Source organism: Streptopelia decaocto (assembly GCF_964273445.1).
Source record: "Streptopelia decaocto genome assembly, chromosome: 2".
Taxonomy (NCBI): domain Eukaryota; kingdom Metazoa; phylum Chordata; class Aves; order Columbiformes; family Columbidae; genus Streptopelia; species Streptopelia decaocto.
The window spans coordinates 90,844,795-90,871,979 of NC_138655.1; the positions used below are offsets into that span (position 1 = coordinate 90,844,795).

General features: G+C 41.5%; 1 protein-coding gene and 1 long non-coding RNA gene across 3 annotated transcripts in view; both read left to right on the forward strand.

Moving 5' to 3' along the window:
* The first annotated feature begins 30 nt into the window (after positions 1 to 30).
* On the forward strand, positions 31 to 6,415 carry LOC309436450. Its single transcript, XR_014183341.1, has 3 exons — positions 31 to 336; positions 2,067 to 2,127; positions 6,025 to 6,415. It is a non-coding gene; the product is annotated as an uncharacterized lncRNA (long non-coding RNA).
* Positions 6,416 to 6,946: 531 nt separating this feature from the next.
* RIOK1 (RIO kinase 1) overlaps positions 6,947 to 27,185 on the forward strand; it is a 33,143-nt gene continuing 12,904 nt past the window's right edge. The window contains exons 1-5 of one of the 2 annotated variants that reach the window (XM_082045625.1): positions 6,947 to 7,006; positions 23,799 to 24,006; positions 25,156 to 25,246; positions 26,316 to 26,385; positions 27,070 to 27,112. In XM_082045625.1, coding sequence (XP_081901751.1) covers positions 23,863 to 24,006; positions 25,156 to 25,246; positions 26,316 to 26,385; positions 27,070 to 27,112 — 348 coding nt within the window. In that variant the 5' untranslated portion in view covers positions 6,947 to 7,006; positions 23,799 to 23,862. Of the gene's footprint in view, positions 7,007 to 13,010; positions 13,156 to 23,798; positions 24,007 to 25,155; positions 25,247 to 26,315; positions 26,386 to 27,069; positions 27,113 to 27,185 lie in introns of those variants that run through there. The other variant, XM_082045624.1, reaches the window with a different exon arrangement.

Sequence of the window (27,185 nt, forward strand, 5' to 3'; positions counted from 1 at the left end):
GCGCCGCTGTTCCTGGTTCCAGGTCGGGGTTCAAAATGGGGCGGGGGGAGGTATGTCCCCCTGCCGCGCAGTGCGCATGTGCGGGGCTTCCCGCCCACCTCAGAGGTGGCGCGTACCTGTGCTGCGGAGGTGCTGGGCCTGGCCTGGGACGCGGTGACTGTCGGGCAGGGCCTGGCTGAGGTCCTCAGCGCCCGGGCGGTCGTGCTGGGACTGGGAGGTTCCCGCCGGAGGGGCGGTGCGGCCTCTTGCAGCGGCTTTACTTTCCCTGTAGAAAGTGCTGCTGGTGGCTGTGTGGAGTGGCTGTCGGGGCAGTGATGGCCGCAACAGGTGGACGAGGTAGGTGTGGGAGGGCAGGGCCGCTTTTCTGCCAGCATCCCTTTGGCACTGGGATGAGGGGTAACAGTCACCAGTTGAAGCCAACTGAACATCAGAAGAAACTACTTTGAGGGTGCCAGAGCACTGGAACAGGCTGCCCAGAGAGGTTGTGGGGTCTCCTTCCCTGGACACATTCAAAACCCGCATGGATACCTTCCTATGCAGTCTGCTCTGGGTGAACCTGCTTTAGCAGGTGTGTTGGACTAGGTGATCTCCAGAGAGCCCTTCCAACCGCAGCCATTCTGTGATTCTGTGGGGGAGGCTGCATGTTCAGCTTGGGTTGTTTGTAATGGAATGCCAGTTGTGTTTGTTAACGTACTGCAAGGGGAGGAGTAAAATCCAAAGGATGAGGGTTTCTTTTGTAGAATAGGCTAACATACATCTCTAAAGAGCAAGGATAAAATGTGTTGCTGAAACAAATGCTATCAGAACTCTCACAATTCCACGTTGCTTTACAGTAACTGCTTTTGAATCATATACTTGATGGCTTCATTGAAAAAGTTTCCCATAGGGTGGAAAGTGTTATGTTACCTTTATCTCAGTTGATCTTTTGTTAATTGAAATATGAGGCATGTTAAGATGGAGAGCCTTCCTAAAGCCCACAGTCAAAACATTTAGTGGAAATACCAAGGCCCAAGTCAGCCTCTGAGGTTTCTAATTTCTTCTGCAGTTAATTTAGCAATTTGCATGCAGGGTATAACGAGTAGTGTTAAGTTACGTTCCATATTTTACAATAACTTTAATTTGTCATCTGTGAATATGCAGCATGCTGTGATGGCAGTGCTAAGTGGAGTCTTCAGTGTTTCATTTTCCACATTACTTTCATTTGTTTGATTTTGAATGTGCAAATTACAGACACCAAAAAAAGCTATATTTTTGGTAAAGTTTTATCTTAATAATGTTTTTAACATGCTGAAAATATTACTGAAATGCTAGTAAGTGTTGGGTGAAGATGAAGTGTGATTATGAAAACTGAATAACATGCATTGCTACTGATAAAAGTATTTCCAGTCAGATTAATATCCAACCAATGGTATAGTATTACTTTTTATGCTAAGGTCTTTAAATTTATTTAACATAATAATTGTTGGCCATACGTGTTTGACTTAACTTAGTTAGTTTAGGTGGCTTTTGAGTTTTGTTTTGCCTTTTTTGAGGGGAGAAAGCAGGGAAATATTTCTTTCCTTGGGGGAAATAAAAGAATATTGGCATGCTATAGGAGGTTTTCTATTTAGCACCACAGAATCTGAAACATTCTGTGTCTTCTAAGCAGTGACTATGTACTTTACCTGGTGTTTTTCCATTTGAATTAACTGATCCTGATATTACTAATCAATTTACCTGTGTGGTGCTCTTACTGAGTTTGCATATGGTGGGAACACAGAAAGGTGTTCTTTAAAAGCATGTATAAAAATAATTGAGAAATCTTGCCTATCTTCAGCAAAACACTGAGCCCAGACTGCAATATTACAGCTGTGCCTAAAAGCCTATTAGGCTGTGGTTCTTTTGTGCTAAGTACTCTACCCATATTAAACAATTTAGAATCTGAAAGACTGTATGATTAACTGAAGCAAGTTGCAAAAACTTTTTTTTTTCTTTGCATAGACTGCTGTAAGTATTAACAGACATAACAAATACATGTTGACAATTGCTGTTATTGTAACTTCTAGATTTGACATCTCTTATGCTAGGTGCTAATTCTGAGAAGGCTGAAGTTCACATTGCCCACAGGAATTCCGCATGTGGTCACAGGTACAAGCATCGCATCCTTGCATTTAAAAAAGCTTTTCGGTTAGAAATTACAGGTAAAACCGTTATTAGGAAAATGCCTTCAGTTTCATAACTTGCATTACAAAAAGAGTAAGCATTCCTAACATCTGTATACTATAAATAAAGTTTACCTCATGTTTCTAGTTTCCATTTTGAATGTCTTAAATTGTTTTTCCCAATTGTGGGTTTCTTTTTCTAAGATAACAGCGAAAGGCAAAGAGCTCTTTATGTACATACAGAGAGACTTACTATTTATGGATTAATACTTGCTTTTGGTATGGCAAAGTGTTTAAGAATCTGTTGGACTGCTTATTCAGCACTTACTGAATGGCTTCTAGAAGAAATGGATTCAGCAAGGTACTGTTAGGGGCAGTGTCACACATACAGTCCTAGACTATTGTCTGCTTCTCATTCCTCAGTGATGACTGTGCTGGGTCAGCTGAAATAGTGTTGATTTCTACACTGCCATGGCAGCTGACCCAGAACTGGCCCAAGCAGGTATTCAGTACCACAAAAGGTCATGCCCAGTTAAAAAGGGAGTGGGCCAGGCAGGCTTGTTTGTGCTCTCGCTCTCTCTCTTGTTTGTAATGCTGAGGGAAATTTTATTGGTAAAATCAGGAAGTTGACTTTTTCACCTGCTCCTTGAATTTTCCTGGAGTCTTACATACTAACACTTTTTCTTTTTTTCCCCTCTGGACTTTGCTGTAGCTATTCATACCTTGCAGTGCCACCGTATGCCAGTAATTGCAGCACTTCCTGATACTTTTCAGGTTTGGGTCAATGCAGTGGTTTTGATGAGTAACCCCCCTAGTCCAGTGCACACTGAATATATAGCTCATTGTTTTTGATGGGACTTTTCATGGCCTTGTAGATAAGACCATTTTTTTCTAAAATGCAGAAAGTATGAAATTTTGTAAATTTTTCTTCTAATAGTTGATTTCTTACCCTCCTGTATTTTGTAGTGGCTGCTGAAATAAGAAGTAATCCTATACTTCAAGAGAATTTTATCAAGGATTATGTCTTCATTACTTTTGTAGTTTAGAGATATAATTCTGTGGATATGGAATTCTGAGAATTTTTCCTATTGATTTCTATAGGACTTCTGAAAATGACAAACTGTTACTGTATGTGGCAGCTATTATGTATCTCCTGCTTGGACCTGTCAAAGTGGTGTTTTTTTCTCACACCACTGATTATAACTCTGGGCAATCAACTTATTTGAAATTGATGCAGGCAGGAAGTGCCCATACCACAAATCTCATCCCTGGGAGTCCTTTTGGCTGCTTCTGACTGCTAGTACAAGAGACAAACCCACCTTCACAGGAGCACTTGATGAGATCTGCTAAATTTTAGCCTGAATTGTGGGGGTTCTTTGAAACTCGGTGTTTTCCCGACTTTTTTTTCCAGGAAGGAGTTTTAGTTAACCTATTGCAACAAAATTGTCTCAAAGAAAAACAACTTCCTTATTTTATCTAAAAAAAACCAAAAACACCCAAACAAACAAAAACACAAAACAAAAAAGAAGATTAATACTCTCTGGCGATCTACCTGATACAAATACATGGAGAAATTGTGTTCCATGAGCTTGACTAAATAAGTAGATGTTTTTCTGAGAATCAGAAAAGATCAACTGAAAAATATAGTAGTCTGGATACATTTGTCATTGCTAGCTATGATTGCTTAATTGCATTTATGAATTTCATATGCTTCCTATGATGGCAGCAGAAAAGGAACTTCAGAGCTCCCTTTGGCCTAGTTCAAGGTTGCCCAGCTTAAGACTCCTTGTAACACTTTGGTTGAAGGCTGGGGTTTGATGGTTTTGCAATATATGCATCTTAAAGCATGCAGATTATTTTTAGCCAGCAGACTTTGATTTTTACCACTGCACAAAGAGCAGAAGCAAAGTTGTTAACATCAAAAGATAAAAAGCTATTTTTTCTTTTACAATGTAAATTATTGCTACTAATTCAGTGATAGTCTGGCTATTTGGTATATTTGTGTTACTCTGGACCTGGAATTCATAAATCTAGTCTTTCTCACCAAATAAAAGAGGGCTACACTGTAAAATTAGGAAAGTACAAAGTCAGAGAGAGTCCTGACTTCTGAAACACAAACTCAGTTTGACTCTCAGGTAAAATGTTCTTGCAGAATTTTAAAGTGTTCTACATCTTGTTTATTCTTTATACATGGTAATTAAACTGCTAACAGCTAATTACATTGTGTAACTGTAACTCAAAAGATTTGATCTTTTACTTAAAAAACATGAGGTAGACTTAGAACTTAGTAGACTATCCTATTTACTAGTGCCTCACAACTGAAATAGATGGAATTGGGGAACTCTTTGAAAGCTGGGACTGTCTCCATATATTTTACCTTCTCCAGACAAGCCTGGGAGTTGAGGTTCCTTACCTTCCAAAAAAGGGAGAGTAGCTAATAAAAAGGTGGTAGTTGGTTTGTAACTTATTCTATAAGCTTCTCTCTCAGGCCAACTAGATACAATTTAATGGGAAAAAAGCCCAGGTAGTTGAAGATAACTAAATGTACAAACTGAAGGACATGATACAAAGTTCTGGTTACATTTGATAGCTGTGATTCTATAGCTAAGAGAATGTTTCAAGATACATACTAGAAGGAGGCTGCACATAGGATGTATAAAGCAGTATTTCCAGCTCAGGTTTTATTACTGACGGTCTGTCCTTAAACACTGCTACTGCAATTGCCGGTTTTTGTAAGACAGCTATGGTAAATAAAAATTACAGATGAGTCTCAAATTTTATCACCATGAATGTTTAGTTACAGAAGTACTTGAAAAACATAGCAATCACAAGACAATGGAGTCTGGAAGGTGATTAGAGCCCTGCAGTGCATTAGTGCCCTAAGAATAAATGTCTAATACAAGAGATGCAGCTTGCTAGTTGAGTACTTGCTACTAGCTCCTTGCTAGACAGCTACTCAGGCTCCTTTGGGAGGGATGCATGAGTACACACAGTCAGTAAAATGTATGTATGTATGTTGTACTACACCTTAATATATAAACACAGAAGAAGAGGGTTGCACTGAAGCCATACAGGATGGCTAAACACTGCTAGCAGCACTTAGGATCTCATTAGCCTGGTAACTTCTCTAATACAGAGACATCCTCACTATCTCTCTTCCTCATCCCCTTCAAAGCTTTATGCCTCATTAACACCACACATTATAGTAATTATTATTATATAGACATTCTGAAGAAGACAAACTGTATGGACATGAGTGTTCAGAACTGGACTTGTTTTCTTTAAAGCAACTATACAGAAGCTGTAGCTTCAGTTCATGTAATTACTCTCTGTTCCCTCTGTGGGTGCAAGTATCTCCTAAAGAATTGGTATATACTGTCTGACGCTGCACAGAGTACTGTACATCCTCAGGCATGTGATCATATTCATTAGAATCACTGAAAGCATTTCTTTACTGTTCTTGATGATCTTCCTAATTAAGTGTATATGTCTGAGTAAATAGTGCAAATAATTTGACTGGTGTTGGCTTATGCAATAATGAGAGCCTTCTAGTTGGTTGCTGGATGGCTTTGTGTACTGTTATTGGTACCTTCAAATTTGAAGAATATGTTCTGGGTCTGAACACCATTTTCTTTCCCTGCTCAGTGTAGAAAAAGCAAAGGTCTTTCCACAATGGGGGGAAAAAAAAGTTTATAGAAATCAAGCACTTTTTAAATGACCTATGCAGTTTTGCAACTAAATCGAACCATGTTGCATTTCTGTGGGTTTTTTTTATTTTGTCATGGCTCTATTTTTGACACAATTTATATAAAAAATTAGCCTATCAAATCAATAAATGATCTAATAACTGAAGCGGTAAAATAATGTATTTAACCTTTGTCAGACACACCAGGAGCATTATCAAACATCATAAAACAATGATAAAAGGATTATTGGCTGGAGGAGATGCTGACTCTTTAGAGGCTGAGGTCTTTCAGAGTTACTGGGACTCCTGGCAGAACCTGTTCCTGTCACTACCTCACCCAGGTACTGTGGTTCTATGCCATGGTTGGTGGGACACTGCCTGTGGTGGGGTCACCCTCAGCTTCTGGCCTGTTTTTTTCCCTTGTGGATCAGCCATGTTCTGGCTGCATGCTCCCTCACAGTCTGGGCTTTCTTGATCCCTGAACTGAGCACCATGGGACCTTGCCATCAGGGTTCCCCGATGGTTCCTGGTAAATCTCCAGATCCTTGCTGAAGACTACAGCCAGGCTATAAAAGCAGATCACAGTCCTACAGGCTTCTGCTTCCTAAGTGATCCCTGGCCCCAGGTCCCTGAACTCTTTACTGGGGGATAGGTGAGGGTATGGGAGTCAGTTAATCAGATGTGGGTAACCTCTATGGTCTAGCTAACAGTAATTATCATCTCAGCAGTAATCTGCTGGCTCTCAGGAGCCTCATATTCCACCTGATGCCAATAACAAGGGGAATACTGCAGAGATCTGTCACAGGACCTGTCTGATGTAGTATTTTTGCCAATGACTTGGAGAGGGCAAAAGTGCTTATAAGGTTTGCAAATGGTGCCAAATCAAGTGGTGGGGTGGTGGTAGAGTCCTAGCAGATACGTTTGAGTGCAGGGCTGGCACCCAGGGGGACATGGGCAAGCTGCAGGAATGAGCCAACAAGAACCCTATGAAATTCAAAAAGAGACAAGAGTCCTGTACCAGAAGAGGAACAGCCCTATGAAGAGAACAACCTGGGAACTGACTGGTTGGGAAGAAGCTTCTGCTGAGAAGGACCTGGCTGTGCCAGCAGTGTACCCTGGCATTGAGAAAGGCCAAGAGCATCCTGGGCTACATCAAGAGAAGCACAGGCAACAGATCAAGGTGAGTGACTGTTACCCCTCTCATCAGTGTTAGAGTGCATCTAGAATACTGTGTCCAGGCTTGGACCTGCCCAACTCAGGGAAGACAGAGACAAAACTAGATGATCTTTAAAGGTCCCTTTCAACCCAAACTAGTCTGTGAAAACCTATCTAGAAACTTCTGCAAAGCTGAAGAAAGACATAAGGTATCAAACTTCAGAACATGGACGTTCTGATGCTTTAATTCCTTTTGCCCTTGAAAAAGTAGAAAAGAGACTACCATCATAACTTTTTATTGCCTCATTTATTTCAAATAATGGTGAGGTGTTTGATCGCTATTTGAAACTAGATGATTGCATAAATACCTGTGTAAGACAAAATTCCACACTGGGACTCAAGTCTAGTAAAGGACTTAAGAGAAGGAGTGCTATCTTAACTTTAATATTCCTGAAGAGAAAACAAGTTTGTATAATTTCCTGGTTCTTAACTTCTTAATCAGAACCCTCAGCTTGAGTCAGTGGAAGTTTGCCCTGAGAAGGGAAATGGAACTGTTGCACATGGCAACTAGGAACTCTGTTACATAAAATGTTTGTGGTTTCTTATCAGTCTGAATTCTAGTTTAGCTCTCTGTGATTCTCTATCTTACCACTTTTTCCATCTGGCAGTTTTGTTCTCTATCTTTCAGCCTCTTCTGCTGCAGCTTTTGGTTCTCTCTTCTGAACTAACAAATCTGCTGTTGCATTTTCTTAGCTCAGCTTGTTCATTTGAAAATTCTGCTTGCAGGATTTGAAGCTGAGCAGCCAGCTTGTTATATTTGGATCACAGCTGTTGACTTTCTGATGACCTGCCATCCTTTTCTCCCTGGAATTTTGTTTGCAATTTCTGTATATTCTCCTTTTCCTTCCTTAACACATGCAGGGCTGAAGTTACAGTCTTGGCCTCATGTTTCTTCTTTTTTCTGAGATGCTGCAGTTCCCATATCTTTTTGTCTTTCTTGCATATGATATGACCCATCTCCAAGCACTGTCTCCTAAACCTCTTCTTCACTTCTACCTCATGCTTTATTTGAAGGAGACAATATGCAGATTTAAGTTCTGCATACTTCAGAAGGGATTTTTTTTCTGTCTCAACATCCTCAAGACATTTGATAGCACTGAATAAAGTTTCCTGCATCACTATCAGCCAACTTCTAGCCTCATTTTTCTGCTTTGTGAATTTGCTTTTTGTTTCATCTTCTGTGTCCTTCAACTTTACAGTTTTTTTCTTCCCAAGTGCTGTTGCTGGATGGGTTTTGGTTTTTACTCTTCAAAATTGGTCTTCAGATAAATGGTTTCATAGTAAGAATCAATAATCCATGTTGGCTGTTTCTTCTAACTCCACTTTATCCTCCTAGTCACATAATCTAGACCTAAATTCCCTTTATTAAACAGTAGTTTTCCCCCATCTTTAGCCATCTCCAAAACCACATCATTACACTGAAGGTACATGATTTGGGTTTATTCTTGCTGAGCCTGCTCTAGCTCCTTGATGACCCTTCTACAGTTCATAACTGTCTCCCAAAATGATAATTTTTCCGAGTGATAATTGGAATATTATGTTCCAGGCATATCTGAGGATGCTCCATAAGAACTTGGACAGGGGCTCCCTGTTGTGTAAATGGAGAGAACCCCTTTATTGCTTCTATCTCCTTGCTTATAATCTTTCTTGGGAGCAAGTGATATCTCAGAATACTGGAGTAAAAAGTCCTTATCAGTTTTTGGCATTTTCTAGAACCACATTCAGTCATCAGTTAATTAGAAAAATGAAAGGTCGCGTGGCTTGATGGTAATCTATTCAGAGAAGGCAGAAAGGCAACTGAGGATAAATTTGAGTAAGCCTCACCCACACTCTTACAGTACTAGTAGAGTTGTGTCATTCTTCTGTTGCAAAACAAGAGGTGACACCCTCTGTACAATTTATGCAAACTAGTTTTTCAAAAACTTCAGTGGAAATTTTCTATCTGTGAAGACAAGGTGATGTGGGCCAGCATTATGAAGTGATGAAACTGAAGAAGCCCCCCCTTCTGCAGTGGCTACAGTCCTTGCACCTGCATTAAGCTCCAGTGGAGTAAAAAGTCTAAAGAGTGTCATTGTCACATTTTGGCTTAACTTACAGTAGTCTTTGACCTTAAAGCAAGAATTTAGAAACCAAAGAAATCTAAATTAAACCTGGCCAAACAACCTGATTGTAGAAAATAGAGACAAATAAATGTTTTCATTAAAGAAGTAAGAAATAAATGTCTTCCAATGCTCAATGCATTCCTCTATTTACTGAATTTTGAGAAGGCTGATAAAAAGGAGACTTTACTCACTGAAGACAAAGGTAGAAGGCCAAAAAAAAAAAAAGCTTGAAATACTACTGAATTAGTCTGTTGAAAGGAGTGGGACAGTCAGAATATCCTGTAATACCTTACATAATAGTCCATACAATCTTATTACTGAATTTCCTAAATACTATCATAAAGAGAAGCAGAGTTTGATCCACCATTTTTAAATGTTTGATTTGGATTTTTTTCTTACAACCTATGTAACTGAAAAAGACAAAGAACTATAAATAAGAAAAAGCATCTTATAGATTCTGGTGAAAACTGTCTCAATACTTCCTCTTCTGTTGTACTGTGTTTACACTGTTCTTTATACCTTGTTTCACTTCTCTGTTTGACTGTATCAGATCTGATATATATACTATGTTCTTATGGAAAGAACTGGATGATATACTATTGTTGTGCTCTCCAGTTTTTTGGAGGGTCAGTCTGTTGTCCAGTGGCTGCCTACCAGAAAGGTGTAATTGTAGCCTGTAATAATTTGTAATTTGTAATAATTAAAATATAATTTAATTCAAAAGTTAATTAAAATTAACAATTTTAATCATTTGCAATCTGAATGGGAGCCTCAATGGAAGTGCACTGCCCCCTATGTTTGTTACTCAGTTAATTCAAGGTGCAACTCCTGCACCTGCATTTCATATTTTTAACACTTCTATATTATACATCTGGCAGGCCCAGCACTCATATATAAAATACCACAGTAAGATCTAAGCAGCTGACCTCAAAATCTTATCAAGTCTGTTGATTTCAACAGGCTTTGCACCAGCTTAAGACAGCACTGTGAAATACAAAGTACTGCCCTGGCCTACTTTGGCAGGGAAGGGGGGGTGTGACAGGTAAAATGTCATTATAACTCATACTGGGACAGGGCATTTGAAATGCCTCTCGTGTTTAGCCTTATCAAGAGGAACATGCTGCATGTGAAACTTTCCAAGATGGGTTCAGAAACAGAGATTGCCTTCACAAAGCTGACAGTGAGTGTCTTCCCTTTGGGCTCTATATTTTTGTCTTGCAAATATAAAAAGGGAATGGCTAGTGGTTCTCTTAAGTCACTTTTCCCTGGAAGACCAAGACTACAGTTCTCCCAGAGATTCCGAGTGCAGTCTCTGTATCCAGTTTCCCAGCTTCAGTGTGAACCAGAATATCTCTGTCACACATAACGTGCAGTGTTACATACAGACTTAGTGCATTTCCAAGTGTGAGCAAATGTTGTGACTTAATATTCAGGAAGGATAACGATGTAGTCATAAGCAGTGTAAGGGGTGCAGTAGTTTTTCAAGGACAGTCTTGGGTGAGAAAGAACATGGAGCTACAGTGGTCCAGGCCAAATACATAGGTTGGTGGAGGTCTGCACTCCCAGGGATTAGGGGTGCTGACTGGTCAGCCTCTGCCACCTCTTTTCACATGCCCTGTCAAATGGTGGCTGGCAGATGGGACTGCAACGCTGCTCCTGCCCTTTTTTCCTGTTAATTTTACAGTGGTAAGTAAAGAGTGGAGAGGCTGAAGTCCTTGTTTTCCTTCAATGTGGGCCTGTGGGGAATACTGAAAAGTTACCTCTTCAGAAATATTGAAGGTGGAGGGCAGTATCTTCATATTTTGTGTCCCATTGTGGTGGAATAACTGTAGTCTGTGATTGCCTGACTCTATCCTTCTGATCAGCTCATTAGCCTGATATAGTGTTATCTAAATAATTATATAAACCTCCTGTCTAAATGCCTTCTAAATGCTAATGCGTTTATCTTCATGTCCTGTTGTGTGAACACAAGAAATATTACTATTAATACCTCCATTTCAGAAATGAGAAACTGCAACCGTGAGACTTGCATGAAGGGAATCGCCCAAGACCATACTGCAGTTCAGCCTGTGGTAGATCTGATCGAGAATCAAAGCCAGCCTAGCACTTCATAACTTAGGACATTCTCCTTCTGAAGTTATCACCATCACCTAGTGGCCTGTTTTGCTTAACCCTCTTGCAGGTGAATCATTTGTAGCACAGTTTGTGCCTGTTTCTAGATGAGTGCTTAAAGCCTGGGAAAAAACAAAGCATGCTGCGGCCTATGGCTGTAGCAGAAGTTACATGCAAGCCTGAAGCAAATAAGGAATAAAAATGAATGTGGAAATCCTCTGGCGGTGTTATGTTTCAAATAATTCCCTGTCATTACAATAAATGTTGGTTTGTGGGTTTTTTTTTTTTTTTTTTTTACTTAAGAGCACTGAAAAATTTATTAGACAGTGAAATAAACCTGTAGGGCAGCACATTCTTTGCAGCTTCACCCACATAGATTAAGAATCCTCCAACAGCTAGTTCTAGTGTCAGGAGCTTAAGTGACAGAACTTGAAGACAGTCTGAAGTAAAGAGGCAGCTTTACAAATATCAGAAACTGGCTTGTTGCTTTCCACATTCAGAGGCTCAATGGGTTGACTTTACACAAGTGTCACATGGAAGATACATCTGTTCCAAGTATTCCAAAAGACTTCTTAGTATAAGCATCCCCGTTTTCTGCACAATTGCAGACACTTGATAGCCTTTTTATATAAGGCTTGGATAATGGGAAAATTTCTACAAAAATACTGTTTTAAAATGTTACCATTATGTAACAGCAAAAGCACAACACTGACTTTTATTATCGTAATCCTACGTTGTATCAATATATAAACAGTTTAGCACACTGTTCAGTATAAGGGATTATAATGAACATTTAATGAAGAAATGTTGTTTTTACAAAACTGAGGAGCTGGTGCCTGACCCCAGCAGGGGGGAGGGGCTGAGAGACATCAGTCTATGAATCCTTAATGTAAAACAAAGTCTCTTCAAACTAATCCTGGAATGCATACTGATACCTGTATTTACAAGTTAATCCAGGGGAAAGAGTAGCCAAAGAGCCAGAAGCCCATATTTTAAATAGATCAAAAAGGTAAAGGGTATTGTTTGGATTAGATGAATGAAATATGTAAACTGAGGCAGGCATTGAGTAGTCTGTAAACCCTGATGTACCCAACCAATGGGAAACCAGGGAGGGAATTTGCAGTAATATAAGCAGGGGCTTTTTCCCTATTATGTTTGCCTACCTTCAGGTAGAACACACAGTCTTGCAAAATCATTATTAAAATATGCTTTGCTGAGAGATCCTGCCTGGGCCTATTGTATTTGCAAGGTAATTGTTTCCTACAGGGTATTACCTAAGATGCTTTTAGCGAGAACTGAAAATTTGGAATCCCTTTGTCCTTCGTTGCAGCTTTATTTCAATAAAAATCAGAATTTAACATCTCAGAGTGCATTAGATAAAACTCTTATCAATATCTGATGGATGACACAGGTAATCGCTAACCTTTTAGGAAAGACAACCATGAATCTGTGGTACAAATGGTAGTTTCTAGTAAAAAGAAGGCTTGAAGATGCGATATTTTTAAGGCTGTGTTGTGCCATATTATGCAGATGTACCACAGATGAGTATGAACGTATTTATATACCCAGTGGTGGCTGTGAGTTCCACCAGTGGAGGGAGCTACGAGGGGTGCCCCCAGGCTTGTTCCCACCCGCCCTTCCCAACCCTGGCGGATGGCGACTGGGCCACACCCGACGGGGGGGGGGACTGACATCAGGCGTTCGCAGCCAATCCCCGCGCCGGAACCGGCGGCAGGTCCCTCCCCTCCCGACTTAGTGCAGCCTGGTTCTCCCTTGATGCTTTTGGTCCCTCTGCTGGCGCCGTAGGGGGCAGCCCGGCGCCCGCCGCCATGGATTACCGTGCGGTGGCCATGAGCCAGGCCGTGCCGGGGCAGTTCGACGATGCGGAGTGCTCCGACGGGTAGGGGACGGCGAGGGGACGGCTGTGGGACGCTCGGGGGGAGGCGGGCCGCGGGGCCCGCGCACGCGTGAGGCGAGGCTGGGCGGACCTGGGGGGAGCGGGGTGGCCGAGGGGCCCGAATGCTTCCCACAGGCCCTGCTGGCGGTTTGGGTGCATCTGTCCCGGGGGTGGTCGGTAAAAAACAACGGGTGGGGAGGGGAACAGCCCTGAACGGCTCCCGGCAGGGGGATGCCCGCCTGAAAACGGCGGGAGAGGACGGGTGTGCTGCCCCCGCTGAAGCCATGTGCTCACAGACTCATAGAATGTCCTGAGTTGGAAGGGACCCACAAGGATCATCGAGTCCATGTCTCTGCACAGGACAACCCCACAGTTCACACCATGTGTCTGAGGGCGTTGTCCAGTCTCTTCTTGAACACTGTCAGGCTTGGGGCCGTGACACCTCCCTGGAGAGCCTGTTCCAGTGCTCCACCACCCTCTGGAGGAAGAGCCTTTTCCCCATTAACACTGTGACACATATGCAAGTTACACATCACTTACCTGAAGTGACACACGCAGCCAGCGACAGCAAGGTAGAGGTTCCTGTTAGGCATCCCATTCTGTGCAGAGACCTGCCATCGGTCAGTGTCTCCACTGCCGTCTTTGAGCAGACAGCTTCCTTCTGCTTCACCACTCTCTTTATCCCAGGTGCTAATGTTAGCAATCAAGACACATAACCACGGGCGTAGTTATATATGGTGCTTTATTCCAGCGCTGGGAAACCAGGGGTTCACACCCAAAGCTGGCTTCAACCACTGATTCAAACTTCACTATATTTATACAATTTGGTTACATACATATTCATTACAATTCTTGACAACCATTAGCATATTCCACACCTATTCTAACACAAACTGTCTATCTAAGTGATGCTAAGTAACATTCGTATGTTTATCAGTTGTTAAAGTAACATTCGCATGTTTAGCAGCGGTTTCTCAGTTACCTGTTTTTAAAGAATAGGTCACAAATCTATGTCAATTTTAAGAATAGGGTATGGTTATATAAGATCATGCTTGAATGCACATCTACTTGGATACAACCCGAAAAACTTCAAAGTAAAGCGAAAACCTTGGACACAGCCTCCTGGACACCATCCACAAAACCAAACACAGAAAAACCCTGGATACAGTAAAAGTTAGCTCAACTACAACATTTCCCCCCTTTGAAAATGCATTTCTATTCTTAGACAATGCATTTTCACTTTACTTCAATTAGCTTCTTCAACAACTGGCCTTGATTGTGGCTTGTCAGTGATTACTTTTAATTGTGACCGTGTGCGTTGTTAAAAGTGGGTCTGCTAAGAACAGTAAAGATGCAATCGTTCCTGGTGTTTGATTGACTTATTTGATGCTTAATACAAGCATACAGCAAAAAGAAAAGCGCAACTGTAACTGCCAGCAAAAATAAGCTTTCCAGTAACGAATGTACCCATCCTCTCAAGTTCAGGTTTAATTTACCTAGTAAGGCCCCAGTCCAGCTCTGCTCTGCATCTTGTTTTTCCTTTTGCAGTTCCTTTTCCGTTGGGGTTAATTGGGAAATGTCTTTCTCCACTTCAGAAGTTACGTTTGGGATATGAATGCAGCAATGATCAACCCTATCTTTTAAATATCCGCAAACACCATTTTCTTTTAGCAAGATTATGTCAAGTGCTATTCTGTTCTGCAAGGTCATCCTGGTTGTAGCCTGTAATTGTATACTGAGATCTCGAAAACCCTTTTTGGTTATCCTTGCCATTCGGTCTATCTGCCCAATTAATTTGTCAATCATTTCTCTGTTTCTATAAGCTGCAATTGGTGCAAAGAAAGATTCTAATGCCCAGCTGAGTTTAACACTACTTGATGGTTCGTGCCACACATCATCTTCATCTATCTCTCGTTTGTGCCTAACCTGTAGGAGTTCTTGCCTATTTTTCAAGGGTGACTTTTTCCAAATGGGACATAAGGTTGCTAGCCCCAAAGTAATTTCCCTCACAGGTCCTGCTATTGGTAAATGTGTTGTCTAGGTCCCATCACTTAGGGCCCAAACTAAATGTTCCACACTTCCGATAACACCACTGCAATCAATTTTATCTCCATCAATGCCTATTTTAGTTGCTTCCTTCGGATCTAATTGTTTCTGACAGATGCAACCTGCAATCACTGCAACTTTAACGATGGATACAGGTATCTCTTTCACATTTGTCTGACAGGTTATTACCCGTGAGCAATTCCACCATGGTACTGTCTTTCTTCTTGTTATATTGGACCACCGTATACACCATGGGATTGCTTCACTATACTGATATTGTTGTATAATACTCAATGTCCACTTATTACTCCATGATTCAGTTATGTTCTGGTTATCCTGATCTTTATATTCCCAATAGGTTCGGTTAACCTTTTCATATACTGTCTTTTTGGTCCAACTTTCTTTGAGAACTTCCTTTCCTTTAAATTTCACTGGTTCGGGTCCTATTTTTACCCATTGTTCAATTGGTACTAGCTCCAGCCTAACGCGAGACTCACACACTATCTTACCAGTTTTATTTATTTCTGGTAAGGCTGTAGATATTATTCCCCATTGTATAGGGTCTTCGGCCGATTTCGGAATGGGAAGGCAAGCAGTGATGCTACTGGTATTCTGGGTTCGTGCAAAATCTCGAATTAATCCTATCATCAGATTCTCTGCCTGGTTCTGTACACTCTGCACTACTTGTGGCATTTGAGTGTTGTCGCCATCTCCTATAGCCCTTCGTGTCCTACATAATTGTTCTCCAGTGACTTTGCAAATCAGAGTGGCATTCCCTGTTCTTTCTTCAAGAGATGTCCCCACAAAAGCAAACAATCTGGGCACATGCACTACTATAAACACAAAACGGTAACAAAAGCTAGACATCCTGCGTTGTGATTTTAAGTGTGGTAGGACCCACTAACTGCGATTGCCACTGTTTTGGGACTTTCTTCACTCAGGTATAATGTATCCAGGAATCTATTTCAGCAACCTTGATCACGGTAAATGTAGTTAAAAGTACTTGGTAGGGTCCGTCCCAACGTTCCTTTAAAGGATCTTCTCTCCAAGTCTTTACATACACCGTGTCTCCAGGCTCTATATCATGTACCGGATTCTCAAGCGCTAGTGGGCGATTCCACACTAGTACGGATCTGAGTCGATTCAATGTCCTGCCGAGAGACAACACATAATTGTATACATCCTGATTACCTTTTACATGTACACTTGGATTCGGATCAGGTGCTTCATATGGTTTGCCATAAAGAATTTCATATGGACTTACTGACATTCCACTCCTAGGTTTAATCCTAATTCGCAATAACGCTATTGGTAAGGCCTGGGGCCATTGAATTCTTGCTTCCTGGCAAATTTTGCTAAGTTGTCGTTTTAATGTCTGATTCATTTTCTCCACCTGTCCACTAGACTGGGGTCTCCATGGGGTGTGTAATTCCCATTTAATTCCCAAACATCTGCTGACTTCCTTTACCACTTGAGCAACAAAGTGTGGTCCCCTATTGGATGATATTCCCAATGGTACCCCAAATCTAGGAATTATTTCCTTCAGTAACCATTTTACAGTTTCTTGTGCCTGGTTGGTGCGACTCGGGAAGGCTTCTGGCCATCCTGAAAAGGTGCATACCCCAACTAATAGATATCTGAATCCTTGAGTTTTGGGGAGTTCCACATAATCTATTTGCCAATAATCTCCTGGTTGTACACCTGTCCTAATTTTTCCCATATCTACTTTTCTTTTTACTAATGGATTATTTTTCAAACAAATTTCACACTTGGCTGTGATAGATTTTGCCATTGTTAACATCTAGACCGAGATAATCCATTTTCTCAGATATGTTACCAATGCTCCTGCACCCCAATGACACTTCTGGTGCTCCGCCTGAAGTATTCCTCTCATGATTGTGATTGGCACCACAATTTGTCCATTGGAGGTTACATACCATCCAGAATTATCCTTGACGGCTTTTACCAATTTTGCCAATTTCTCATCTTCTGTAGAATATTTAGGCGCCTCTGAAGGTGTAGGTAATAAATCAATTGCTCTTACCTTCTGGGAGACAAGACCCACCATAGTCCAGACTTGTCGTGCCACTGATTGGGCTGTCTGATCAGCAAGTCGATTCCCTTCAATAATTTTCGATGTTCCACTCTGATGAGCTTTACAGTGCATAATGGCAACTAGTGATGGCTTTTGAACGGCATTAATGAAGTTTAATATTTCCTTCTGGTACTTGATGTTTGTTCCTTGGGAGGAAAGTAGTCCACGCTCCTTCCAAAGAGCTCCATGCACATGAACAACTCCGAATACATATTTTGAGTCAGTCCAAATATTGACCCTTTTGTCCTCACTGAGCTCCAATGCCCTAGTTAGGGCTATCAACTCAGCTTTCTGTGCTGATGTGTTTGGTGGTAGAGATTTAGCTTCAATTACTGTTTTGGCAGTAGTAATCGCATATCTTGCATACCGCATTCCGCTTTCCACAAAACTACTGCTATCAGTAAAAAGTTCCCAATCCGCCTCCTCCAATGGGGTATCCTTCAAGTCAGGACGACTTGCATGGGTGTATTCGATGACCTCCACACAGTCATGTTCCAGATCTTCTTCTTCAGTCTCTGCGCTTAAAAACACAGCTGGATTCATTAGGTTAGTTGTTTTTAGGATAACATCATCCTGTTCTGTCAAAATCGCTTGATATTTCATCATTCTACTTGGGGAAAGCTAATGGCCCCCATTTTGTTCCAATACAGTAGTCACTATGTGGGATACAAATACTTTGATCTTTTTCCCCATGGTCAGTTTCCGAACTTCCTGGATTAATATCACAGTAGCAGCCGCCGCCCGCAAACACGCCAGCCATCCAGCACTTACCGGGTCAAGTTGTTTAGAGAAATAACCTACGGGCCTTTTCCAAGATCCCAGCCGCTGGGTTAATACCCCTAGGGCAAGTCTCTGTCGTTCATGCATGAATAACTGAAAGTCTTTACTCAGATCAGGCAGGCCCAAAGCAGGCGCTTGCATTAAAGCTTGTTTCAATTTTTGAAAAGCTTCTTGTTGTGGCTTTTCCTGCACCAAGATCTTCTTCTTCTGTGCTTCGTATAGAGGTTTGGCAATGAGTCCATAGTCCATAATCCAAAGCCTGCACCATCCTGTCATTCCTAGAAAAGATCTTAATTCATGTAAGTTACGTGGTTCTGAAATAGCACAGATAGCATGTACACGGTTCATACCTAGTCTTCGCTGCCCTTGAGAAAGCTCACATCCTAGATAGATCACAATCGTGGATGCAATCTGAGCTTTATTTTTCAACACTTTATATCCATTCATTCCTAATTGGTTCAATATTTCAATTGTTACCTGGATGCAAAGTTCTTGGGTCTCAGCAGCAATCAGAATATCATCCACATATTGCAGCAACAAATACCATTGTCGGGGAATTCCAATATGGCCTCTGGTAGTCTACTCCTCGAGTTCTTTGGCTAGTTGATTTCCAAAGATAGTCGGACTATTTTTAAATCCTTGTGGAAGGCGCGTCCAGGTTAACTGGGCCTTTCTTCCGTTGTGTGGGTTTTCCCATTCAAAAGCGAACAGCTTTTTACTTTCCTGGTCAAGGGGTATGCAGAAGAAAGCATCTTTTAAATCAAGTACTGTAAACCATTTATATTTCTCTTTCACAGATGTTAACAAGGTATACGGATTTGCAACTACCGGATATATATCCTTAGTGATCTGGTTTATTGCTAGTAAGTCCTGGACTAATCGATAACTACCATCAGGTTTCTTTACTGGAAAAATTGGAGTATTATATTCTGATTCACATTCTTCTAGAATTCTATATTTCAAAAATTTCTCGATTAAAGACACTATTCCTAATCTGGCTTCCAATTTCAATGGGTACTGTCTCAACCGTACTGGTTTAACACCTTCCTTCAGCTCCACTTTCACAGGTTTAGCTGCTTTTGACTTCTCAGGTATGTCAGTTTCCCATACCGTGGGAATCACTGCATCTTCTATTGCCTGTGGTATTTTTACAAACGGTTTTTCTTTTAATAGTAAAATCTGTCCTACCTTTGACTCCGGAATTTTCATCACCAAATCTCCATCCTCGAATGTTATTGTGGCATCTAATTTAGTCAACAAATCTCGTCTTAAAAGGGAAACTGGACAATCTGGAACATACAAGAACTCGTGGGTTAGTTCCTTTTCTCCAAAGCACAAATCCAAGGGTTGCAGAAATGGCCGTACTTCCTCCTTCCCTGTGGCACCAACAATTGTTGTAGCTTTGTGACCTACTGCTCCCTGTAAAGAATTTAATACAGAGTAAGTAGCCCCTGTGTCAACTAAAAATCTTACGTCCCGGTCTCCTACTTGTAATGTCACTAAGGGCTCTTTATTCTGAGTTTTCACTTTCGTGCCTTCATATAGTCAGCTGTCATCACTGTACTCCCCCAACACTATAGTCCGTACTGCATCTCCCATCGCACTAGACACCTGACTCGCGGGGTTCCTAGCCGGGCATTCATTCTTCCAGTGTCCTTCTTGCTTACAATGAGCACATTGATTTATGCCAAGCCTCATGAGTGGTCTCAGGGGAGTTCCTTGGGTACTCCACGAACCACGTCCCCAACCTCCTCCCCGACTATTTCCAGCTCCCCTGCCCCGGACCCCTACTCCCCTGCCTTGTCCCTGGATCAAAGCCAGCAAATTTTGCTGGTGACGTCTCAACTGCTCTTTTTCTCTATTATTATAAACCTTCCAAGCTGTTTCTAACATTATGTCCAAATCCCTTAATTGTGCACCTTCTAATTTCTGCAACTTCTTCCGAATGTCATCTTGAGACTGTCCCAAGAAAATTAAAGCCAACTGAGTCTTTGCTTGCTGCGTTTCTATATCTAAATCCGTATATCTTTTGGCAGCTTCTTTTAATCTTTCTAAAAAGGCTGAGGGAGACTCATTCTTTTCCTGCCTCACATTATACAGTTTTGACCAATTCATTTGCTTTGGCATGGCAGTTTGAACACCGGCCAATAACCACTCCTGATACCTTCGGAGGCGACGTAAACCATCCCCAATGTTATAATCCCATCGGGGATCCTCCTTTGGAAAATGTGCATCAACATTACCGCCTGCTAGTCCATTTCGAATATCTTCTCTCACTCTGTCCCTTGCAGCCCGTATGACCATATCCCTTTCTGTAGAATCCATTAATGTATCCAGAATCACTTGTAAATCATCCCAATCAGGATTCTGCGTCTTAATTATCATCTTAATCACTCTTGCAACCTTATCTGGGTTTTCCCGATAAGGACCAGCCGACTGCTTCCAGATTGCTAAATCCCCTGGTGAAAACGGAACTTTTACATAAACTGGTTCCCCCCCAACACCTACTGCCTGCCGCAGGGGTGCTATTATATTTGATACTCCTCCCCCCTTTTGCGCTTCCCTTTCTTTTTCCCTGTTTCTAGTTCGGTGAGACACTGGGGTTACGGTTATTCCTTTTACACCGGCTATTGCCTCCTTTTCATCACTTGAATCGTCATCACTATCAGCAAGAGAGACAGGCGGCGCGGAGGGTACAGGCGGCACGGAGGGTGCAACATCAAGACACAGTAAATCTGTCTTTGAATCATTACCACTGCTGTTTTCCACAGCCAAACACGTCATGCATTTCTTTTCCGTTGTGCATCCCATACACTTATTATTGCTGCTATTTTGCACTAACATTAGCCCACAGCTCTCTCTCCAATCATATTGTCACTCGAGATAAAAGAAAAGATGAACGTACGGAACTTCATCCCATTTACCCTTCCTCTGGCAAAACCTCATTAATTCAGCAATGATTTCATGGTTCAAAGTGCCCTCCGGTGGCCATTGTACTTCATTAGGTAGTTTATATTCGGGCCACCAGTGAGTACAATATTCAATTAACTTCTTTTTATGCATAGACTGTCCAAACCCAGCCTCCTTCCAATGTTTCAGTAAACAACTCAACGGCGATACCTCTGAATTAGACATACTAACACAGAAGGATGCAGATTACTAACACGGAAAGAATAACACAGGTAACTTTACCAAAACGACAATACACACAAATCAAATCACCGGTTTCAACAGTAAATACAGATTAAATCACCAGAACTAAAGATCAGGTGCCGAGCAACACAAATAACCAAACCAGGTGCGCACAAATAACCAGACCAGGTGCCGAGCCTGCGGCACAAATAACCAGACCAGATGCCGAGCCTGCAGAGGTTTCCCTCTGTCTGACGGACGGCTGCCTAGGCAATACCCCAGGAGCTCCCTGCCCAACTGAGCGTGGCTTTCGCTGCGTCTGACCGGCAGGCTACCAGACCAAAACCAGATGGGTACCCAATAGTCCAAATAAAGCACCTTCTTACCAGTCAGAGGTCCGTCGTGAAGAGCAGAGGGTCGGTCGCGTCCGATGCACTCCCCAAGAATACCTCGGTGCTAGCCGGAGCGGGATCGGGACGCGATCCGCCTCAGCAGCCCACGAGGTCCCACCTGGTTCACCAAAATGTTAGCAATCAGGACACATAACCACGGGCGTAGTTATATGCGGTGCTTTATTCCAGCGCTGGGAAACCAGGGGTTCGCACCCAAAGCTGGCTTCGACCACTGATTCAAACTTCACTATATTTATACAATTTGGTTGCATACATATTCATTACAATTCTTGACAACCATTAGCATATTCCACACCTATTCTAACACAAACTGTCTATCTAAGTGATGCTAAGTAACATTCGTATGTTTATCAGTTGTTAAAGTAACATTCGCATGTTTAGCAGCGGTTTCTCAGTTACCTGTTTTTAAAGAATAGGTCATAAATCTATGTCAATTTTAAGAATAGGGTATGGTTATATAAGATCATGCTTGAATGCACATCTACTTGGATACAACCCGAAAAACTTCAAAGTAAAGCGAAAACCTTGGACACAGCATCCTGGACACCATCCACAAAACCAAACACAGAAAAACCCTGGATACAGTAAAAGTTAGCTCATCTACAACACTAATACACTTACTTTTTGGGAAAAAAGAGATCTTACTGGAAAAATATTTCATGAGTATCTTCACACAACACAAAACTGCTGCTTCAGCAGTTCATAAATGCAACTCTGGTCTCCTTGTCTACATCTTGTCCTTCACCCCACCCCTTGCTTTGAACAGGCCTCAGTGCCAGGTGAAGCCACTGAGGAGCCCCTGGCAGCACACAGGGATGCTCTTGCAGCCTTTGTACGTGGGACAGGTGCAGCTGGTGAGAGATCCTAAACCACCAAGTTATTCTGTCCCAGAGCACTTCTCTCTCTGCCTTGCCACCCCCCTGGTCATCTCTTAGAATCATAGAATGTCCTGAGCTGGAAGGGACCCACAAGGATCATCGAGTCCAACTCCTGTCTCTGCACAGGACAACCCCACAGTTCACACCATGTGTTTGAGGGCATTGTCCAGTCTCTTCTTGAACACTGTCAGGCTTGGGGCTGTGACACCTCCCTGGGGAGCCTGTTCCAGTGCTCCACCACCCTCTGGGGGAAGAACCTTTTCCTCATGTGCAACCTAAACCTCCCCTGGCACATCTTCCTGCCATTCCCACAGGTTCTGTCCTTGGTCACTAAAGGGAAGAGTTTGGTGCCTGCCCCTCCTCCTGCCTTGGGAGGAAGCTGTAGCCCCATGAGGTCACCCCTCAGTCTCCTCCAGGCTCAACAAACCAAGTGACTTTAGCCACTCCTCATATGGCTTCCCCTCCAAACCCTTCACCGATTTCGTAGCCCTCTTCTGGACACTCTCCAGTGCTCTCTCAGCTTTTTAATTATTGTGATTTCTCCCTTACCATTTTAATGGACAGACCCACCTGTAGATTTGGGTTGGTTGAGGCAATTTCACCTTGGTATTATTTGATTTTAACTGAACATGTGAAACCTCGTAAGAAACCACGTATATTTAGTGGGGGGGTGAATAAAGAAGGGTCTTGTGCTATGGGTTCAAGCCATTTTCCTTACAGTTTACCATTTATTTAATTAAATGTCAAATGCCTGTGGGGAGTCTGCTTTGGGACATACTTATTCTGGCAGAAAAATGTGACATACTACAGACATCAAGACATGAATAAGTCAAAAGGGTTAATTTATCCCACAAATTATTTTTTAGGTCTAACTTTTTTTCATGTAGATTGTACTGGTGCTCTGAGTTACCAGTAGGTTGTCTGTCTGTTTCCAGTGAGATTTTGTGTGATACCTTGTCAGGTGGAAATCTACTAGGGCAGCAAGCAGAGTAGTTAATCTCTGGTGAAGGAGCCACCTGGCCTGATCTGGTTGGTTCATCTGATTGGAGTCAGGGGGGATCCAAATACACGTAACTGCAGAACAAGTGAGAAGGCAGCAGTGATATGGTGAAGACAATTTAAATGTAGTCCATCATTTAAAAGCTGTGACATCCTCATCTATACTTGCTTAAAGAAAGGTGAAGTGAGAAATATCTCATGGAGAGCTAACCTTGTGAAATAATTTGTTTGGATAAATGTGTTGATTTTTTGATGACTGTAACAATCATTTGTAGTTATTTAAATATCTGTATTTGTTTGAAGTGAATTTACACAAGACACAGAAACGGCTAAAGAAGATGAGGTCACTGAGAACTGCCAGTTGCGGATGCACGAAGAAGTTAACACTGAGGAAGGAAATGGTGATGGTGATGATGATGATGATGAAGAGGAAGATGAAGACTGGGACTGGGATGATGAGGTGGGAAGGCTCACAAAGCGCCACAATGCTGCCGGTGGATGCAATCCACAGGTATGTTGAAGGCTATTTGGTGACCATCAAGAGTACTCACGAGTAAATGGGGATAACCTGAAGGCTTTGTTCTTTATTAGTATTATGTTGAGTGTAAATGCAAATTTTTTCTTGAGAGAAAAATTTCCTTTGAGTCTATTCCTCTGCTGTGACAAGTGTGTCTGTACTTTGTAGCCAGAGCTCTGCCTGGATTCTTTGTCTCAAACGAGAAATTTCTCTTTGTCACTGCAGTTTTCCTTCTGTTCCTTACCTTTGTCAAATTTTCTTTCTTTTCCCACCCTGATCTTTACTCATGTTACTTACATTTTGGTATTTGTCCTCTGTCACCTTCCCCATCCTTTCTATTTAATTTTAAGACTATGCCTGCATCTCGCACCCAGGTTGAAGCAGGTTGTGTTTTGGACTAACAGTGAGGGCAGTAAACGAAAGCATAGGAGATGGAGGGAGGTGCTAGAAGTGGATTAATTTAGAGTGTATGCTGTTGGCATAGAAACTCTGGCATTGTGCAGAATCAAAACTGTGTGTAAAGGGAGACCTAGCATGCTTCTTCCCTGCAGCTTGGACACTGGAGTTTCAAAACCTCTTTTTTTCCTATTGATATCAACACAACAGAGTAGTTGAGATAATCAGAGTGGTCCTGATTGTGGCATATCATGTCTGACTCACAGCATGTGTCCTGGTTGATTTATTGTTGCCTTAATTAGAAGGTTATGCTATCAAGTATTGGTGAAATTGTATTCAGATATTGTGTTTGGTGAAGACTACCTGTAAGAAAAGATAGGATCTTGGAAAGTTTTCTGTTCTTTATCTTCTCATTTTTTGTCTCATTTTTCTTCTTGTTTCTGTCTGCTATTTCTCTTCCTTTTATAGAGAGAAAAAGTATTAATATTAGGGACCTGCAGCTCAATTCCCAGACTAAAAATTATCCTGAGTTGGATCACTTTTTTTGAATTTTAACTGATGTGTCACCTGTATTTTCCTGAATTGAGAAAAATCTGATGTTAAACCGTATCCATTTTCTCACCCTTTCTGGTTTTCTATTTATAGCTCTAGGCATAGGCATTTGAGCTGACTTTTCCAATGATACAGTCTGTATTTCAAAGTGCTATCTGGAGAAGGCAACTTATGTTAACAAATCCTTTGTTTCAGGGAAATAGACAGACCCCTAGTTGCTGTTCAGCAAAAATGTCTACCCCTACAGACAAGGCTTTAAGGAAGTTTGAACATAAAATTAATTTAGGTGAGTATAATTGCATTGTCTTCTTACATGGAAGCAGATACCACTCTCTGATATTCTCAGACTAATTTTGCTTACTTTAAGCCAGAACTCACTGGAATGGCAGTTAACCGTTGCCACACAGATTGAAAAATGGCTTTTGTGTACTTGAAGTTGCCTTTAGTTTCCATTAAACAGCTGTCATACCCCTTTCTTTTCTTCTTCAGAGCCACAGGGCTGTTTTTTCTTTGCTTGGTTTTTCTTCCTTCCTCTTGACTTATCCAGACCACATAAAATTGGAAGATTTCTCCCCTAGCTGCTCTGCAGGAATAAGCTCTTTGGCTGGAGGGAGGGTGTCAACTCTGTGACATTGTTGGCCATTCTTAAAGCTTCTAGACAGTGGCAGTCCCCCGTAGTACAAGGGTGGTACATTATGTTACCTCACAGGGGTAGAGTTTCTGTGATAAGCGAAGAGGCTGCAGTTCCAGCTGGTATAGTTTGATGTTTCCCATGGGATGGAAATGGCTGTTCAGCTCTGTCTGTTAGCTGTGACTGGGGCCTTTTGACAGAGTAGTAAACAGAGGTTGTGTTTTCCTTCATAACAGTGTTTCTAAAATTAAGCTTCCAAAGAGTAATGCTAGCATATTTAGGCAAATACAGCAGCTTTTATACATTTAGCAATTAATCAAATACTGGTTTAAGTACATTATGAGGAGAGAATCCTGGACTCTGTTGTGTGTTCTGTTCAGAACAATGGCATTTGATTGTAATAAGAGAATGCTGGACAAATTTAATGGTGAGATGTTATCCTGAAGGCATTACTTCTGGATGGCATTATATCTCCAAGTGGGACTGCCTTACTGATCTGTGTTGTTACCTTGTAGTCCTTGAAATACAGACAGAGTGGAGTGCTAGATTAACTCAGGTATGTAGCTAAGCTTCTGGACTTGTTATAAAGAGCTCCACCTCTGTTTGAACATTGTGTCGTGGCATGTTGGCTGGCAGCAGGATTGCAGGGGCAATTCCAAACATAGGAAACTTCTTCAATACTTTTAAAATATTGTTTTTCTTAATTTTTTCATGTGTTTTTCAGATAAACTGAATTTTGATGACTCTGTTATAAACAGAGTCACAGAAAAGTCTAGACAGAAGGAAGCAGACATGTGAGTATTCTAGTTCTATTTTCATTTATATAATTTGAACCTGGAGTTCTTCTTTCCTGATGTGATCCTGAGTTTGGAATAAATTTACTAAGAAAACCAAAATTTGTAAGTAGTCTTTATGTGATTTGCTTTCCAATCTAAAACTTTTTGGTTTCCAGATCAGTTGTCACTCCAAAGTTTTAATGCTTCTGGCACTGCCGCTCGCATATTGGTGTAGTAAGACAGAAGTGATGAGTGTCATGCCACTAGCAAAAGACTATTTTATCTCTGATGCTCGTTTTCTAAACAGAGGTCCTTAAGCATTTTGGCTAGAAAAAAAATGCTGGAAGCTTTTTGAAGTTTCCATCTGACAATTTGGTGAGATGAGGTACCTTAAAAAAAAAAAATTAAAGCCTGCAGCTCATAGCCCTGTGTTGTTATGACATTTATTGTTTTCTCCTGAGTGAGCATTATTAAGTGGAGGCAAGAAGGTATCTGTAAAAGTGAAGGGCACTGATGTTTGTGTGTTTTGCTTGTTTTGTGCTTTATTTTCTGTCTGCGGGAGAAACCTTTGCTTTTGTATGAACTGAAAGCCTTACTTCTTGAGGCTGTCATCTTCTCTTTGGTACTGAATGTCATGTTTTACTCTGTCAAAGTAATGAGTCCATGTGTGGGATTGTATAATTTTATTTTCACTTCTGCTAGGTACCGAGTCAAGGATAAGTCAGACAGAGCGACAGTAGAACAGGTAAGTCCTTTGTGCATCACATTTCTCTTTTGACCTGGGCAAATAGTGTGGAATTTTGGAATCAATGATAAAA